Source organism: Buteo buteo, chromosome 10 (assembly GCF_964188355.1).
Source record: "Buteo buteo chromosome 10, bButBut1.hap1.1, whole genome shotgun sequence".
Lineage (NCBI taxonomy): Eukaryota > Metazoa > Chordata > Aves > Accipitriformes > Accipitridae > Buteo > Buteo buteo.
This window is the reverse complement of record NC_134180.1, coordinates 37,433,214-37,450,921: the sequence shown is the minus strand read 5'-3', so window position 1 is coordinate 37,450,921 and position 17,708 is coordinate 37,433,214. Positions and strand designations below refer to the sequence as shown.

At 41.0% G+C, this 17,708-nt stretch overlaps 1 protein-coding gene across 4 annotated transcripts in view; it reads left to right on the top strand.

Moving 5' to 3' along the window:
* The window catches only part of EPS15 (epidermal growth factor receptor pathway substrate 15), a 74,265-nt gene that overhangs the window by 19,500 nt on the left and 37,057 nt on the right, over positions 1–17,708 (top strand). For 3 of the 4 annotated variants that reach the window (XM_075037089.1, XM_075037086.1, XM_075037088.1), the window contains exons 2-6: positions 10,387–10,428; positions 15,493–15,582; positions 15,926–15,973; positions 17,009–17,104; positions 17,544–17,609. In XM_075037089.1, the coding sequence (XP_074893190.1) occupies positions 10,387–10,428; positions 15,493–15,582; positions 15,926–15,973; positions 17,009–17,104; positions 17,544–17,609 (342 nt within the window). Of the gene's footprint in view, positions 1–2,803; positions 2,966–10,386; positions 10,429–15,492; positions 15,583–15,925; positions 15,974–17,008; positions 17,105–17,543; positions 17,610–17,708 lie in introns of those variants that run through there. The other variant, XM_075037087.1, reaches the window with a different exon arrangement.

The following is a 17,708-nucleotide window of genomic DNA, read 5'->3' as shown; positions in this document are numbered from 1 at the left end:
CATTCTAGATTCATACAAAGCTGCAGTACAACGATTCATTGTCACCAGGCTGTCAAGCACTGTTGTAATTATTATAGAGATGTCTGAGGCTGTGAGCTAGTTGTTTTAACTCAGGTGGTTGGAAGCATCCAGGACAATGTTTGTCTGTGGGAGGCACAGAAAGCACAACAGAAAAGATCCACGTGACCACACCAATCCAGCATTAATTGAGTGGAACTCATTATTATTTTAATTTGCAGAGGCCACAGTGGTTACCTTGAGCGATTCTTGCACTCTGACTGTGGATGGAGTGGTCATGCATGAATGACCACATGTTTTTAAAGTCCCTCCACCTCTCAGAGAAGCCAAACGTGCTATGTGCGTGGCCAGGGCATGAAGGCATGTAACCACATACCTGGCACTGCCTGCTAGTTCCTAAGCAGCAAGTGCAACTCGTAGTCATCTACTGCTGCTTCAGAGAGTTCAACAGCAGCATGAAAAGGCTGTCTGGATCAGCAAACTGCTGTGCACTTCACAGTTTGGGGGTGCAAAACAGTGGGTTTGTTGTGTTTATTTTCTGACCCAGAGGCTTCAGGAAGGTCAGGCCCTCAGAGGCAGTCATTCGGCCGGAGCTGACATACCTCCTGGACAGCACATTCTGCTCAGAGGGGACATGGGACGTTTAATCATGCTCTGGGTGAGGCTGCCCTGCGCGAAGGGCTCTGCTGGGAGAGGCGAGTACCCCGTACAAATCCCTGGTGTTCCTTGACTCAACAGCCTTATTTCAGTAGCCTCGCTGCAGCTGTGGGTCTGCTCCTGGACCAGATGGGAAACACTTGATGCAATACACAGCAGAGAGAAAGGGAACAGCCGCAAGAACACATCTGCCGAGTCAGATAGCCTGCCCACAAAATCCTGCTCACGACAGCTTTCAACATCAAGCCTCTAACTCCAGAGCCAGGTCCCATTACCCTGTTTTGCATTTTCCTTCTGTTTGCAACGAGAAAACATCAGCCTGGGTGTAACCTTTCTCCTGAGAGGCCACCAGTCTGCTGCCAAGCTGTAGCTGTTCTCCTCGCAGGGGGAGAGGAGACTGAGAGAAGGAGAAAACAATTGACAGAGCAAAGGGCATCCATGCGAGATCATAGCAGCTAACAGAAACCCCGGCCCTCTAAACCTCTACTGAGGGGCCCCCTCCCAAATATTAATGGGCTCAAATACTGCTGTCCCCAGGGGACACAGCTGTAGTTTTACATCTTCTGGTTTAATTTCCAGGTATTAATTATTGTGCGGTAGTATTCCAATTTTAATCAAAGAAGAAAAAATCAACCTAGAAATATAATAGCCTGTGCTATTTTCTAGGAATTTTACTTAGGAGGAAATGAGTGTGAGGTTGGAGGAGAGATGTAACAGTGAGCATATGAATGGTGTGAATATTTTTACATCTGTTCTGTTTGCTTTTTATATTCTTCCCCTCCATATCTTCTTTTTCTTGCTGAAACAATGACTGAGAAATGGGTCGGTAAAGCGGAGCTTCTATAAAACCTTTATTAGAGAATAGGTGGGAAGGAGGGATCCCACATGTTTCATGACAGATGATGAGGAACAGCAGCTCAGAATGACTGCCAGCTGAGGAATGACAGGATGCAGAGGTGGGGCATGAGCATTAGCACAAGCATGAAACTGAGCTGAAGAGTACAAAAAAATGCAGAGTGGTAGAAAATTAAGAACAGAGAAAGAAAACAAAGCACATTGTGAAACCTTTCCAATAATCAAGTATGACTCCAGGTAGTTTCCTCTTATTGGTCCAAATGTGTATTTCAAGTTTAAATTTGTGCCTAATCCATCTTGGTCTAAAGAAAAAAACCAGGAATGTTTTCCCTCCACCCTCAGTGACTGACACACAATGCGGTAGCGCAGAGTGCTCGGAATAGTAGTTGAAATAGCCAGTGTGTGGGAGTGAGCAGGTACAGAAGGGTCCGTTCGTGCTCTCCTGTTCCCTGGCTCTGTTGTGGCAGAGGGAAATTCGCCTGGGTGAAGCTGGAGCCCCAAGCGGGAGAAAGAGCAGGAAAATGAAGCGGTGACACGAGTATCGCTTCCAGCCAGTTTGTACACAACTGTTTCTCATGGGTTAGGAGAATGTGGTGCAGCTGGCTTCCCACTCCAGCTTGCTCCTCTTTCTCTTGCTGCCTATGTTGTCTCACAGTTTCTCCTGCCGTAAGGGTTGCTCGTCCCTTTTCTGCTGTTCCCCTCGCAGAAGACCCACCGTTCCCCGTACTGCTCCACCGAGCACAAACGGTCTGACTGGGAGATGGACCCGTACAACCAAGAGTTGCCTGGGCAGCCGTGTCATCCCCTGTGAGCGGAGGGGTCTGGGGCAGAGAGGCAAGAGGCCGAGCCCAGGGCTGCCCCTCGCTGCCGCTGAGCCAGGAGAGGATGTGTCAGGTCAGCACATCCTGCTGGGCTCACAGGCTGCTTCCTCCTGGGCCCGGTGCCCAATTCTGTTGCAACCGAGCCCAGACCTGATGCACCTCCTGTTCTGGGACTTCCCCCACCTGTGTCACGACTGAACTGGGGGACTGTACCCGTTCAAAATGCTCGAAGCATCTCCCGCAGAAGCAGGGCCGATGGAGAAGGTAAGGGACAGGCCAGGAACCGGGAGCGGGGAACGTCGGCCACCGTATCAGGCCAAGAACTCCGGCTCCGGGTTTTTGTTGCAGCTGCCTCGAGTGGGCTCGGGCTCCGGCTCCGGCGAGCGCGCTCCGGCGCCCGGTTTTCCTTGCGGCTCCCGCTGCCGTGTGCTGGCGGAGGAGGCCCCGGCTCCGGCCGTCGGGCGGGCGCGGATCCGGTGCCGGGTTTTGGCCGGGGCCGGCTGGGGAAGTTGCCGAAGTTGGGCCGTGAAGTGCCGGGGCCGCGGCGCGTCCTTCCTGCGGCCCGGCCGGTGCATGATGGAAGCAGCATGGCCGCCCACCTCTCCCTGACACAGGTACCTCCCGCCGGCCTCCCCACCCCTGCCCGTCCGCCCGCTCGCCTTCCTCTGCCGGCGGGCTCCGGGGCCTGGCGCCTCCCGGGCGGGGGGCGGTGTGTGTGTAGGGGGTGTTGGGGACAGGACCCGGGGCCTGAGGCGCTCCCGCCGCGCTGAGGCGGGCGGCGGGGCCGCCTCGACGCCGCTGGGGAGTGGCTGGGCGCTCCCCGGAGGGCCCCCGTGGCGGCGCGGCTTTGTGCGCCCGCCGCCGCCGCCCCTCAGCCCTGCCCCGCCGCCCTAACGGCCGCGCTAACGGCCGCCGGCGCTGTCAGGTGGCGGCTGAGGGGGAGCGGGGGCGGGGTGTCTGTGTGTGTCTGTGGGAGAGCCCCGAGCCGCGACCCGGGGCCGCCGCGGGCGTGAAACGAGATCCCGCCCGGCTGCAGGTGTGTCTGCCCGGGGCCGGGAGCCGGCCTGCCGGAGCCGCGGTCGTTCCCCCGGCCGGGAATCGGCCCCTCCGGGCGGGCAGCGCCGCGGTCGCGCCCGGCCGCCCGCAGAGGTCTGGGCTGCGGCGGCCGTAATCGCGGCTGGTCTTTTGTCTTCTCTAAAGGCACAGGACGGCTGGTTTAAACAGCAAAATAACCCCCCAGAACCCCGCCCCGTGGATTTTGAAGGCGGCTGGTGAACTCGGAGGCGAGGAGAGTGTTCGCCGAGGGTTTGAAACGCGATAGCCCTGGGCTGGGTAACCGTGCCCCGGTGCCTGTGCGGGCAGCCGCCGGCCCTGCCTGCCTCCCCGCTCGCTTCCCGGAGCTCTGCAGCTGACAGCACGGGGAGAAACGGGACCGAGGGATTCTCTGGCGGTATACCAGGGTCAGCCTGCTAACGGGCAGCGTGCAAGAAGATTAGCTTGGAAGGGAGAGCTTAATTTCTTGGTTTAACTGAAACTTGGCTCCGAAGGTTATCGCTTGGAAGTCATTTTACCTTTTTGGTGGGCCCCGTGGCGTGGGGACACCATTTTTGTATACTGCCTGTACAGGTCCCTGATAGTGAAGAGCTTTGCAGGTGATGGTCTTAAAATGTGGAGAATCGTAGCACCATTTCATGCTCAGGTGATCTCACTTTGCCTAAATTGTTGCTTGCATTTTTTTTCCTGATGGTAGCAGAATTGCTTCATACAAGTAATTCTGTACTGTTAGGGCTATGTCTTATTTATTCCTCAGAGATTTCATAGCTAATAAACTGCACTTTTTGTTACTTTTTTGTTTTGTTTAGCAGTGACATGAGAAATTTGCATTCCTACCTGACATAAGCCTGAGGCAGGCCTATTGGTGCACATTCTCCTGGCTTGGGATGTTTCAATCTGATAATTAATTGTCACGTTTACAGAAAGTAAAGCTGGTAAATAAGCGTGAATCACTTAAGCACATAGAAGTAAACTTGAAAACTTGGCAGCAAGGCTACTCAGTTTGCAGTTACTCATGTAGTTGACTTTTGAGAAAATAATCAACTATGTCAAGGAAAGAAAGGAGCATAGTTCACTGAAAAGATGAACTTCAAATATGTGGAGAAAATAAATATGTCTAAAGATATATAGTTACAAAGTATAGTACCTTCTGTGAAAGCGAGTTTTAATATTAAAAAATGTTAGGTTAGCTTTTTCTGTGTCTTTTTCAACAGTCTTCAAGCAAAATAAAAAAGTTTAGAACATCTCCTTACTGAAGAGGAAAAGAGTTTTCATAGATCTGCAGCCTTAATTCTGTTGGTCTAAAGGCACGGGCTCTTCTGGCTCTTTATTTGGGAAGAGGGAAGGAGTGTCTGTTCTGGTGTGTTCTACAGCAAGACATTATTGCTTACAGGCAGTGTAATCCTTTCATTGTAGAATTTATTTACTTTTTTTTGGTCACACGGAAGGGGAACTAAATAAAAACGCGATAATGTTGACAGAAGCAGAAAAATCACCAGTATCCTTAAAACCATTGTGACTACAGCTTACATCAGTGGTTAAACTGAGGAAGCTATTTCTGTTGTTATTGACCATTTGTGTGGGGATTTCTTTTTTGTTGTTTGTTTGTTTTTTCTTCTTGCATTGCATAAGAATAATCTTAGAAAGTCAAGCAAGCCTAAAGATAATTTCTTCAATATAAGTTCTAACTTCTGGAATTCCAGGGTTATGAAAAGTCTTAACAAATTAAGTGTTTTAAATCTGTTTAGATGAGCATGAGGAAGTGAAAATGACGGTATAGGGGGTGGGGGGGTACAGTTACCCGCTGCAGTTAGATCAGGTACTAACACCAGCAATAAAAAGTATGCAGATCGCTACTTTCTGCTGTAGACCACGTGCAGAGAATAAGAGGCATATTAACCTGCAGTCAAGCTCACAATTGTGTCAAATTTTCTTTTCCCATTCCCATGTTTGGTTTGACTGATTTAACATGGATAGGAGGTTGGGTATTTCCAAATGAGAATAGGGTATTTTCAGATGACTTTGCAGCTGCGGTGTCTGAGAGGGCTAGACATCCTTAATTTGAATATTGAAGCTCTGTTTAAGTAATTTGAAACTTTTTGGTGCTAATTGTATTCTGTTGGCTGATTAGTAAAAATATTTCAGGACTGTGTAGCTGTAGTGAAATTTATTACACCAAGTATGCTTGAAAGAGTGTTGCATATTGAAGGTGATTCTCTCTCCTTACTCCCCCCAATTTATTAATAATTTGAAGATTCTTTTATCTCCCCATTTTGAACCCATTCTGCAACATCTTGTTGCCACTTGCATTTGCTCAGTAAGTGTTATGGTCTGAGCATAACTGTGAATTTAATGTGGAACTTCTAAGGAAACTTCTACTGAGTGAATGTTTTGTTGTGGTTGCCTTTAGTTTGGAAACAACCTAGCAACATCAGTGAGAAGGAACCATTGCTATCTCACAAATTGTCATCTGTTGTTGGAAAACCCAAATTAAGCTATAGCCCATATGAGGACTTGTATTTTTGACCTGCCGAGGACAGTTGCTTATCTGGCCTGTTTCATTTAGGGAGCAAGAACAGAAAACTGAAGATGCAGAAAATGCATGTTGAGAGTGGGGAGGTTATGTTTGTTGAAAGCTGGTGTGATAAGGACATTCAAAACCTTCTTGTTGCTCTTGAAAATTGAACTTGTGATTTATTCTGAAAAGCTGCTTATGTGTGATTGAGGGGGAAGCTCACAGTTTGGGGAAGGACTGTAAAGAAATATTCAGGGAGAATAGGAAGATAACTTTTTGTGTTTGTCTTCCTGATGGCGTGAAATGCTTCTTGTGAAAAATGTGGTAGTTGTCTTAAAGTAGAGTTATAAACTGCTTTGGTAAACAAGACAAAGTCATGTAATATCAATTTGTATCCTAATTAGCTGCAAGTCTCAGTTTAAACTTCAGTATTTTGTCACGGACTCCAGAACACTGTGCTTTGTTGTTGAAGGGAAGCATTGAATATTACAACTGAGGCTAAACTAGATAGATACCAGTCTAACGCAGGCATTGCCAGGATTAACGTCTTGTTACTGGAATACGTAGGATGTAAATACTTGTAGTATGAATGGCACTCTCATAGTAGTATATATGTTACATATAATGTAAAGCCAAAGCTTTTGAGGTCTCTGGCAAACTTTGGATTTTTTTCTTTTTTTTTTTTTTTTTTAACGAATCAACAAAATGATAAAATAAGATCTTAGTTTGTTCTTTTTACTGGAGTGAGAGATCTGTTGTTCCTCTTTCTGTCCTCCATGAAAGATGAGGAAATCTGAGTATGCATGTGTGTGTGTTTAAACTTGAGTATAGAGGAGGGTGACTGTTCCTAAGGCAGATAGAACTTAATTTTTTTTGATTGAATTGCATCAACCAGGTTGGAGAGTAGCTGCATCTAAAAAGGCAGCGGAGCTACTCTTTCATGTTATACAGGCTTTGTTCAGTACCGATTAGAAGATGGTGGAGGTTTCCTGTAGTGATTTGAAAATGAAGTCAAACCATTCTGAATTATGCAGTGACAGACATCTATGCAGAGAGAAGATGGCAGAGTTTTTGTGCATGCTTCAGCTGTTTAATGGGATTGAAAGTGCTGAATTTTGAAGTATGTGGTAATATTTGTAGATAAATTTATAGTAAATATTTTCTTATCTTTATTTTTGTTATTGCTGTAGGAGATGTGCTCAGTTATATAATGGAAAGTGGTAGAAAGCTTTTACCATGAAACACTTCAGATAAGACAGTAAAGCAATAGCGGAAAAAGAGACAAGTTGATTATTGTTTGGAAAGGGCATTGTAAGAAAACCAGCTTGCCTTAAACTTACCTGCTTTTTGGCTGGCTGACTACGCGAAGAACATTTATGACCAGATTGTGTCGTTTGGCCTGGAAACTCTTAAAACGAATCCTAGAGCTTTGCATCATGGTAGAATGCAGTATTTTGGATTTTAATCGAGATAGAATAGCTTGTTTCTCCCCTTCTCTCTCATTTGGGTTGAAAGGGAAAGTTGTTTTTTTTCTCAATGGACAGCTTTTTTTGGTTTGTTTTTAAACCCTTTTGTGCAAAGGAAGGTTGTGGATGGATGGGGCGGACAGACTGGTAGTAGTATCTTACTACACCTAAATGGCAGTGTGCTAGAGGGATGAAAACATGGGGATATAAAGGCTTGATTGACAACAGGACATGAAAAAGGCAGGTATCCCTGAAGGTGTTTTTTATTGCCTAGGTTAGTATTCTAAAGTTCATAGGTTTGTAACAAAGGTGGTAATTACTAGAACAGATGTTACTCTTAGAAGTGATAAACTTTTAAAGGGAGTCATAATAATGTATTTCTATTTTTGTATGCTGTGGAATCTGACCTTTTCTCCCTCCCTCCTTTTTGTATTGAAAACAAGGTGAATTTACTCTCTGCAATTGGTTGTTACAAATCCTATAAAAAGAATTTTGCCAGGTAAATTCTACAGCAGCACTTTGAAAGTGCTTATATCAGAAGCATATCCTAGACTATATTTGTATCTGTTGTTTTACTGTGGGGTATACTTTGAAGGAAAAGCGAGTCTGTTACTAGTAAAATAGCCTGGGAAACTTTTTTACTACTATTATTCTATTTGGCGTCACAGGAAGTTCCAGTTACTGGAGTGATACTGATGTTAAAATGAGTATTGGAAACACTAATGAAATAAATAAGAATTACTGGCTTGTACTCTAAGTACTGAATGAAAAGATTGTTTTGCACTTAGTGTTTTCATTGCAGGACTTCAACATGATGTTTCCTGTCCAGGAGTGACAATGATTGGTTTGGCTGTAATAGTGAAACACTTGGCTGAACAAAGGGTGATATTGGGCAAGAGGGATGATGCATGAGAATTGATACTTCTAGCGTATGCGCTGGCCAACTCTGTTCTAGTTTTCTGCTCATAGCTTTAATTTGATTCTGTGCCTCTTCTTTTACATTATAACAAAGTAATACTTAGTGAGTAAAATACTTGAATGTTTAGGAGAACTAGCCCTCTAGATTGCTATTCAAAGTGTAGCTGAATTGGTAAGTACAGCATTTGAATTTTAGTTAGGGAAAGTACAGTATGCTTTGGAGCATGCTGGAAAGCGGTTGAAAGTGTTGTTTGTTATATTGGTGTTATGGCAGTCAGAAGTCTGGCAAAACTAGAATATATTTCATCAGGCTATTTTAAGGGATGTGTAAATGCCTGTTTAGTTGATGGCTGAAAAAATAAAAGTCTTTGGGTACCAGAGTGAAGTCAGAGCAAGGTTAAGCTATATGAATTGAGGAATTGGAGTGAATACAAATGATGGTTTCCCAGCATATGTAATTTTTAATGTCTGGCTATGTGAGAGGTACTTCTAACCCACCTCCCAACAGACATTCAAAACCTCACCACTCACCCCCACCCCCCAAAAAAACCAAATCCTAGAGAATCAGAGACTTAGAAGAAACTGGGTGTCTCTGGGGCAGTGTACTTGCTGAATGAGCAGATGTCAAGGTGTGAATGAAAGTTCTCCATTATTTCTAGCCATTTTCTATAATTTATCTTTCAGGATGTTCTGCTGATACTGCACACATTCTGTAGTTGAACAGGATCACACTAAGCCCCTGATTTTTACCAAACTTCCCCTCTTAATATTCTTTGATAATCAGCACCTGTGAATATCTAAGTGCTTAGCCAAAAGAGCAGCTTTATTAGCTATTGCTGTAGGAAAATATGTGTGGTTTTATTTAAGCTGTCACCATTTATATGTGCTGTAGTAAAGTGTTTTCTACAACTATATGATTGACAGCATCTAGAATACTGTTGGTGTCCATATTTTGATGCAAACTTCTAAATTTTAAAGCCAAAGTTACCTTTTTGGATTCAGTTTGCACAAAGGTCTGTAAATCCTGTGTTTTAAGATTATATTCCTCTTAAGGGGGAGAATTCTGTTTTTGGATGATATTCAAACTTAGGTGGTTAGGGTTTTTTTTAGTACATATTGTGTAATTAACTTGTATTATGCTCAGTTGTTCCAGCTGGGTTTGTGAGGGCAACACATTGCGATAATTCTAGGGTTATCCTCTGCGTAAATGCACCCAGTCATACACACAATCTTTGGTTTAGGCAACACGTACTTCATGAGGATAGTATCTGATTTTGTGCCTGTTTTTACATCGGGGAAGAGAGGTAACCGGAACAATACATTTCTTGGGAATCTCTAGGGCAAGGGTATTTGGTATAGGCCAAGCCAGTAGGTTTTGCATGGTTTCAGGCCTTGGGCTTTTTTAGAGTTTCTAAGAATGGTTTAAAAATAAATTCATAAAGAAAGGGCCTTTTCCAAAGAAGCTGTTTTATCCTTGTTCACCTAAGTTTAGGTGAGCACTGAATGTCTGGTAGATGGCAGTGGAATTAAGATAGAATTTATCTCTGGCAAGGATTCCAGTTACAAAAATTTAAGTTAAAATATTACTCTCTCTCTTAATTTGGTTCCATTGCAGTGGATTTAGTTGTGAATCCAGGAGTTAATTTGGATACCTGAAAATTTTACAGAACTAGTTGCATATGACACTAAATTCTAAAGAACAGTGCAGTGGATAACACAATTATATTGCTTTGTACTCATTAGAGAGCACTTCCTAGCCTGTATCGTTTCAGGTTTCTTCTTTTGCCTATAGATGATCTTGCTTAAGAATTCTTGTTTAATACTGCCTAACCTGGTGACTTGTCTGATAGTAATCTGATAGTGGTTAGTATCACTGACTTCAAAACAAGAAGTTAGTCTTCTAAAAGTTACAGCATGAAGAGCTGTCATAGTCCTCATCATTTTACAGAATAAATAGAATTATATAAATGCTTAATGACTCTTTGGAGACCAATAGGAATTGTTTTATATCTTTATTTATCCAAGGAGAGAGGAGTTGAAAAATGGATCTTTAGGGTTAATTTTATCTCTCTCTCTTTTACAGCTATCAAGTGCAAATCCTGTGTATGAGAAATTCTATCGACAGGTATGTATCTTCTTGTTGAAAGAACAAACTTTATTTTGTATTTAAAAGAAAGAATATTCTTTTGCTATGAACTGCAGCATGGCCAACAGTGTGTAAACAATAAAAATTCAAGGAAGGTTATTCTGCTTTAAAATATATTTTTATAGTAGCTAACATTTAGGTCTGAGCTATATCAGTATAAATTTAATATTGGTTGTAAGATGACTTATTTAATTTGCGAGGGAACTGCCAGGTATGTATGACATACATCACTTTACAGTTATGACAGACTGTTAGCTCTTGGAATGGAGTAAATTCTTGTGAAATACTATATTGAGATTTTTGTTCCTTTTGACAAGTGAAACTGAATTTCTTGTGTTTGTAGTGCAGTTAGCGTTATGTAAGACTTGCATCTCTCTCAGAGCATCCCCAGAGGTTCTTACAGGATGCTGTAAGGAGTGAAATTTGGGTGGAAGGCTGCTGAACGCCAAAAGAATGCATGTAGTCCTTGTAGCTTCACTCAACAGATACAAATCTTTTGACTTTATATAAAGTAAAAATAAAATATCATATATATGAAAATATAATAATAAAAATTTTATGTATCACCTGTCTTTTATATTTAGGCCCAGCACAAATAAGGTGTATTAATTCCTGTAAATACAGCTTTTTTTGAAAAACAGCTGTTTCAACTACTCTATAATAGCAATATTTTGTATCATGTGCATAGTATACATTATTATACGAACATAAATAATATGAAGACTTTCAAGGAAATGTAAACTAAATGAATGACTGTATAAAACAATTAAAAATGATCTTTTTTTTTTTTAAATAGAAAGACCTGATGAGTAATTGATGAACACTGTAAAAAAAAAAAACTTATAGGAAGGGTTTTTTTATCTTTGTGCAACTGGTAATGTTCCTGTCTGTTTGTCCTAAGACAGGATATAGTGTATATGACCTCTTTATTTAGGAACTTCTTTTGGGCGTCAACATTAGAATGTAAGCTTATCTGCTGGGGAAGAGAGAAGACCATGATTTCTAGCCATGCTCTATTTTTGGATTGTGCTTAGGGGATTAGTCCCATTATCAAGCACATAAAACAGCAGTTAAAGTGTAGCAGCCTATGATGCCTGGAAAGTTTGAGCTTTCTAGTTTACATTAACAAGGGTTTTTCTCCACTACAGGAGAGTAGCAGATTTGAAATTGCTAAACAAGGAGAGAGAGTTTACCTTGATCTAAGTTCGTATGGCTCCTGAAGGTTGAAGGAGATAGTATCACCCTCACAAAGTTTTCCTTCAGTCTGAGGGACAAATCCACTGTGTGTCTGTCTCTAGGCATTGGATTAAAAGCCTTAGGAGAATCCCATATTACGGTGATCGTTATAAGGTCACAAGAAAAGGCAAGGAACTAATTTTTTTGCACGTTAGGTTTCCTAGCTCAGTACTGCTGTCACTGTCATGTTATCATCTTTGGCACATGCCTGTCTGTCTCTTCCTCCTGACTGCAATTGCTTAACTACTGAAGTGTGAAGCAAAAAGTTGGATAAAGAAACTGAGTTTAAGCACAAATGTGATACTGATTCCTAAGTCACTTAGCATCTTGCATTCGTTGGAATATATAGCCTAGTGAAATTGGAGCACTGTTTGTTGTCCAGCAGTCTCTGTAGTGTACGGGAATGGGGATTCCTTAAACGTGATGTTACTGTCAGTGAAGTTGTGCCAATGGATTTGTTTTCCAGAGGATTCATTTTCTGACTTGCTAAGTCAAACTCTTTTCTGCAAGCATTTGTCCTAATGAGTAGCTGTGTCTAAAGATTTTCAGTTGCACTAGGTAACTTTTTCCTTCCATCCTTTAGATAAGGATATGTCAACTTCCAGAATAGAAATGTTAGAAGACATTTCCCACTTTGTCCTATGGTGCTGGTAGAGTATGATTTTTATCCTTTCATACCAGAAGCACTTCAGAGTGTTCCATGCAACTTGAGAATAAATTCATCACCTGAAATAGCTCTGATACTTAGTACACTTCCAGTTCTATCACAAACTTAAAGTAATTAATCTGGCATAACGTGTGTTGTGAAATGGGTATAAATCCTGGGCTTTATACTTAAAATCCAATTGAAATCTTAACCTTTCAATGGGGACATGCTTCTTTCAAACAAAAGTTTTTCTGTTTAACCTTTTCTAGACTGACTCTCAAAACAGGGTGAGGTTAAAGGATACATGTAAATACATGTGATAAAGTGGAAGGAAATTACTTAATCATGTGACGCAGTGTAGCAGGTAAGCAGTATGCCTGAGCTGCTGATGAATTCTTGATGAATCCTGAGTTGAAGTACTTATCACTGTTACCTTGTGACCTAATGACGTCAGGTGTATGTTTGTAACTTTTAATCATTCTGGCCTTACAAAAGACAACTTGAAACAAGAGAGTTGTTGGCCACTATGAAAACAGCTTTTTGCACATCAGAGAAAAAGCTCTACAAAGTTGGTTATAACTAACGAACACCAGCGATCTTCTCAGTGTGATAGTCAAACGTAAGCCAATTTTCTGCAGTATTTTAATGCTTAGTAACTACCTGCATCCCAGCATGCAAGGCTCAGGAATTTGTACAGAAATTGAAATCAACCCTTTCAAAAAAAAAGTTTCTAAAATTTAGGTAATTAGTTCCACAAAAAGAAACTGTATCCGTATTAGGTTCAACAAGAATCTTGCTTAAATCCCTTAAAGTCACCTTCCTCTGGGTTGGAGGTGGGGAAATAAAAAATAAACACAGCTGATACTGTGTTGCTTTGTGACTTTCCCTAAAGAGTAGAAAAATCCTAGGCTGGAGGTTTTCTGAGTGGATGCCAAGATTACTGTGCTTATGTGCAAGGTCAACTCCACTAACTGAAAAAGGGGATTTGATGGGTGTCTTGGCAACTTTTTACCTATAATATGAACAGCACTCCCATACAGACTGAATTAGATTTTTTAAAAAATCTGAGGAGCAGGCTAACTACAACACTGTAGTGCTTGTAGTTTTATTGTCCTGACCAGGGAATCCTCAATTATAGGAAACAACCTCTCCTAAGCAAAATCATATTAGTTATGTTGAAAACAAAAGATGTTTTCACTTTCGTATTAAATGATGCTTTTGGGATTGCTTTCAGAGTTTTTTCTTCACTTCTAGAAGAAGTGTCTTAAGACAACCTTCATCTGCTGCAGCATGCTTTCCAAATGATAAATTCTCAGCAGTCTTTCACCAGCTACTTCCAAGCCCATCTTGGGAGCTGTTTGCTTTGAGCACCTTGTGTGTGCTGCACCTGTGAATTTGGAAGGTTGGTCTTACGTTCTGAACAAAACATTCAATATAGTCTTTGTTTAAACACAAAGCTGTGAGACTGTAAGTGATGCAATACATCATCATCAAGTGTTTTGCTGTGTATTCCCAAACTTTCTGTTCTATATGAAGCACTAGTTTTCACTAGGCATTCTCAGGCTATTTCAAAGAAAGCCATGATGACTCAGTGTTCAGCAAGTGCTCAAAAAGCACTGATCTTCAAAAGGGGGTATTGGGAAATCTAATGCCAGCATCAAGTTATTCTTTCTGTGCATGTACTTCAGTTTTCCATGCATGCTCACTTATTTGTATGATTTCAGTTTTGGTTCTCTGTCTCTCTCTCCAGGAAGTGTGGAAAGTAAGTGACCTCTGTTGCCTCTCTCCTGTCCTTTGAACCTTATTGTGTCGCAAAGTCTTCAGAGTTTCAGGGCATCTCATCTGATCATAGATGGGAACGCTCTGTTTTTGGAGATAATATTATGTAATTTTTTGTCTATAAAATGCAATATATTATTTGATCTCTAGAACTTGAGGAGCTGTACAGCTACCTGTGTGATGTAGTAAGCCTGATGGTTTGAACTGACTGAAGATTCCTTTAGTCCTCCTCTCCATACTGTGCCCCTTTTAGGCATCCTTTTGCTTTAGGCTCTCAAAGACTCACAGCTTTTCCTCTATTTCCCTTGTCCTCATGTAGGTGATGTAAGTTTTACTGCTTGCTTCTTCCACCTGAAGTTATAGCTGAGGTACTGTTTTCGCTTAGGAACTTGGCTAACAATCTATTTTAATGATCTCCCTATTGATCCTGGAGGAAATGCATGCTGGTTGATATTCTGCCAAAACTGTCACTGACTTCTTCATTGTGTAGAGAAGTTTCACTTTAGGGAGTAAGCATTTCCCTCTTCTAAGGTGGTAAACATATCTTCAAGCAGTGTCTTCTTTTTCAGACCATAACAGTAATGAATTCAGAGCTGGACAATTAAATGTAATAAAACTCTGGGACTTCTCTGTCCTTACAAATCAAATGTTTTCCAGGCATCATGAACAAAATCCTGTGGTTACAAAGGGCTAATTAGATAGGTTCACATGATGGCCTAATATGAACAGGCTTCCATATCTACTGCATAATGTGAGAAATTCTTGAGCCTTTGTCTGTACTTGAAACTGGAGAACTTGAAACCCAGGCATAATCAATGGTTAGAAACTTACAGCAGTGGACATTTGATTGTTTGCATATGTATCAGTGTTTTTTCCTCAGTTTTTAAGTGGAATTAATCTAAAGCTTCTGTTAGGGTGCTGGCTTGTGACCTGGGAGACCTGGCTTACCTTCCTTGCTTCTGCCCCAAACTGGGTCATCTAGGCAAAATTGTTATCTCCCTGTGTCTCTAGTTGTATACAGACAGATGGGGATAATAGTGTATTTTTCTGGAACATTGTAAAACATATTAGAGTGTGAAAGATGCTTAGATATATATGCATAATGTGTCTTAAATTTGGCAGTGTTAGTTTAAGATACCAGCTTCCAAAGCCTGCCTATTAATATTAAATCTCAAGCAGCTAGGTCAAAATGTCTGAATTCTAATGTAACATGATTTTTAATGAAAGGGAGTTTTTCTTTTCCAAAAAAAGTCTAAAGATAGTTCTCAAAGTGACTATGTTAACTTGAGCATTCTTCTTTACTAGCTTTTTGAGAGCCTGTGTAAAGAGACTGCATCAATTCAAAAGCTAATTTATCATGTGAGTTTTTTTTCTCTCCCTAGGTTGATTCTGCTAATGCTGGAAGAGTGTTAGCTTCTGATGCAGCTGTTTTCTTGAAAAAGTCTGGATTGACAGATTTGGTACTTGGAAAGGTATTTAATGACAATTATTTAATTATCCTGTCTCTTGCTTCAGTTAGTATCCTGTGTAAATTAAAATACTTGGTGGCACTACAGGATACGTGATCTTCCCTAATGTGTTTTCAGTTGTGCTATCCAATGGTTTCCAGCTTCAGTGTCTTTGCTTATTCTACTATGTATGTAGCTCAAGGTGGAAATTAAAATTATATTTAAATTTGTCACCACAAATAAGTGCTATTATAAAAGTTAAGACCTGAGCTTTCATCCACAAATGCATTGTTAAATGTAGTGAGAACTTGTCAGTTTCCTCTCATTCCTGTGGAACACTTATGTGTCTATTATTTTTATGTTTCAGATTTGGGACTTAGCTGATACTGATGGGAAAGGTATCCTGAATAAACAGGTATGGTTATTTATATGATGTACGAGGTTACTCTAACCATTAGCAAGCCTTGAAAAAAGATGAAAGTTAAGATTTCTGGATCAGGAAAGCAGTTTTTCTAACTGATTTGGGTTTTTTTTCAGATTTTTCTAATTGGAACTAGGTATGTACTTCCCACTTCAGTGTAAGCAACAATAAATTAAGCAGCCTTCAGCTGCTCATCAGTTTTTCTTCAAGTCATAAAATGAGCTGCTGTGTAGCTGTGCAATACGATATACTGAAAAGTAATTTAAAGGTTGATATACTGTATTTACTACAAAGGTGACTTTTCCTCTTAATCTTGGAGAAAATTGAATGTGGTAATTAAAATTCTAGTAAAATCTTCAAAATTCTTATTTATCTAATTTTAGTGGACTTGATATTAGTACATTCTGTTTGGAGTTCTTCCATAGTTGTAGCAATAAGCAGTATGGCAGTCAGACTTTTGTGTATCAGTGGTGCTACTGAAAAGCTCTAATGTGCATTGCTGTTTGGTTTGAACTATAGTTATTTAAATAACTGCCTGTAGAGACATAACTATTTCATTCCATGGTAGGAAAAGGAGCAGCTTGTAGCATCTACCAATTTTATTTTTTTTTCCCTCCAGACTTCATTTGGTTCATTTTTCTCATTGCTGTACCTTTCTTTCCTCCCACTCCATCAACTGCCACCTTTGGGATCAACTCACTTCCTCCAAGATAAACAGCTGTAATTGCTACTTTAAATTTTTACTGCTCTGCCATAGAAGACCTGAGTGCTGAGAACTGACTACACTAGCCAGGAAGTTACTAAATGCTTGGAGCTAGTAATCACAAACTTTGCCTCACTGGAGGAAAAGTTCCTCCAGTGGCTTAAGGTTTACCAGTGACTGACTGCTGCTTTCTGTCACTTCGTGACCCCCTTTGAAGCCATTTGCAACCCTCTGTATATATAGCTGTACTAGAAAAGCTCTTAATTCTTCTGAAATTTGAGTATTTTCATATAATAAATCCTTTAAAATTTCATTTTTTCCTGTAGGAATTTTTTGTGGCTTTACGACTTGTAGCATGTGCACAGAATGGATTGGATGTTTCCCTGAACAGTCTTAACTTGCCTGTTCCTCCACCAAGATTTGTAAGATTTCTTTTTTTAATTGAACCTATCGACTCATTATTAAGAACTCCTTTTAAGTGAACAGTGAGGAATGTTTGGTGTAAATGCTAAACACTTCTGAAAGTGATGTTGTAGGGCAATAGGACCCTACAACAGGGGAAAATTAAGCAGTGTGGAATAAGAATAAGGTGCTACATGTTCTAGTGGGCATTTGAATATAAAATTGTGTATAATTTGAATATATATATATATATATGGTATTTGTTCTATTAGCGTTGTCCTTAATGGAAGAAACATTGTAAATTTCTTACTCTAAATTTTGGTATCCTTAACTAAAGTATGAGTGACTAAAAAGCAGTTCTGGGTTTGAGAAGGAACACCTTCTCAAATACGGGAGTAGTTTCGCAAGGTCAGAACCATGTGTCTTTTAATGTGGTTTTTTTTTCCTGTTTTTCCTTAGACTGATACTAGTAGTCCTTTGCTACTCAGTGGAACAGCATCAAGTGATGTACCATGGGCTGTTAAGGTAAAATAAAGATCAGGCTATTACCTAGAACTATGATGTGGTTTGCAAGAAAACGTAAGTCAAGAAAAATATAATGCTACTGGTAGCTGTAGTTCATAA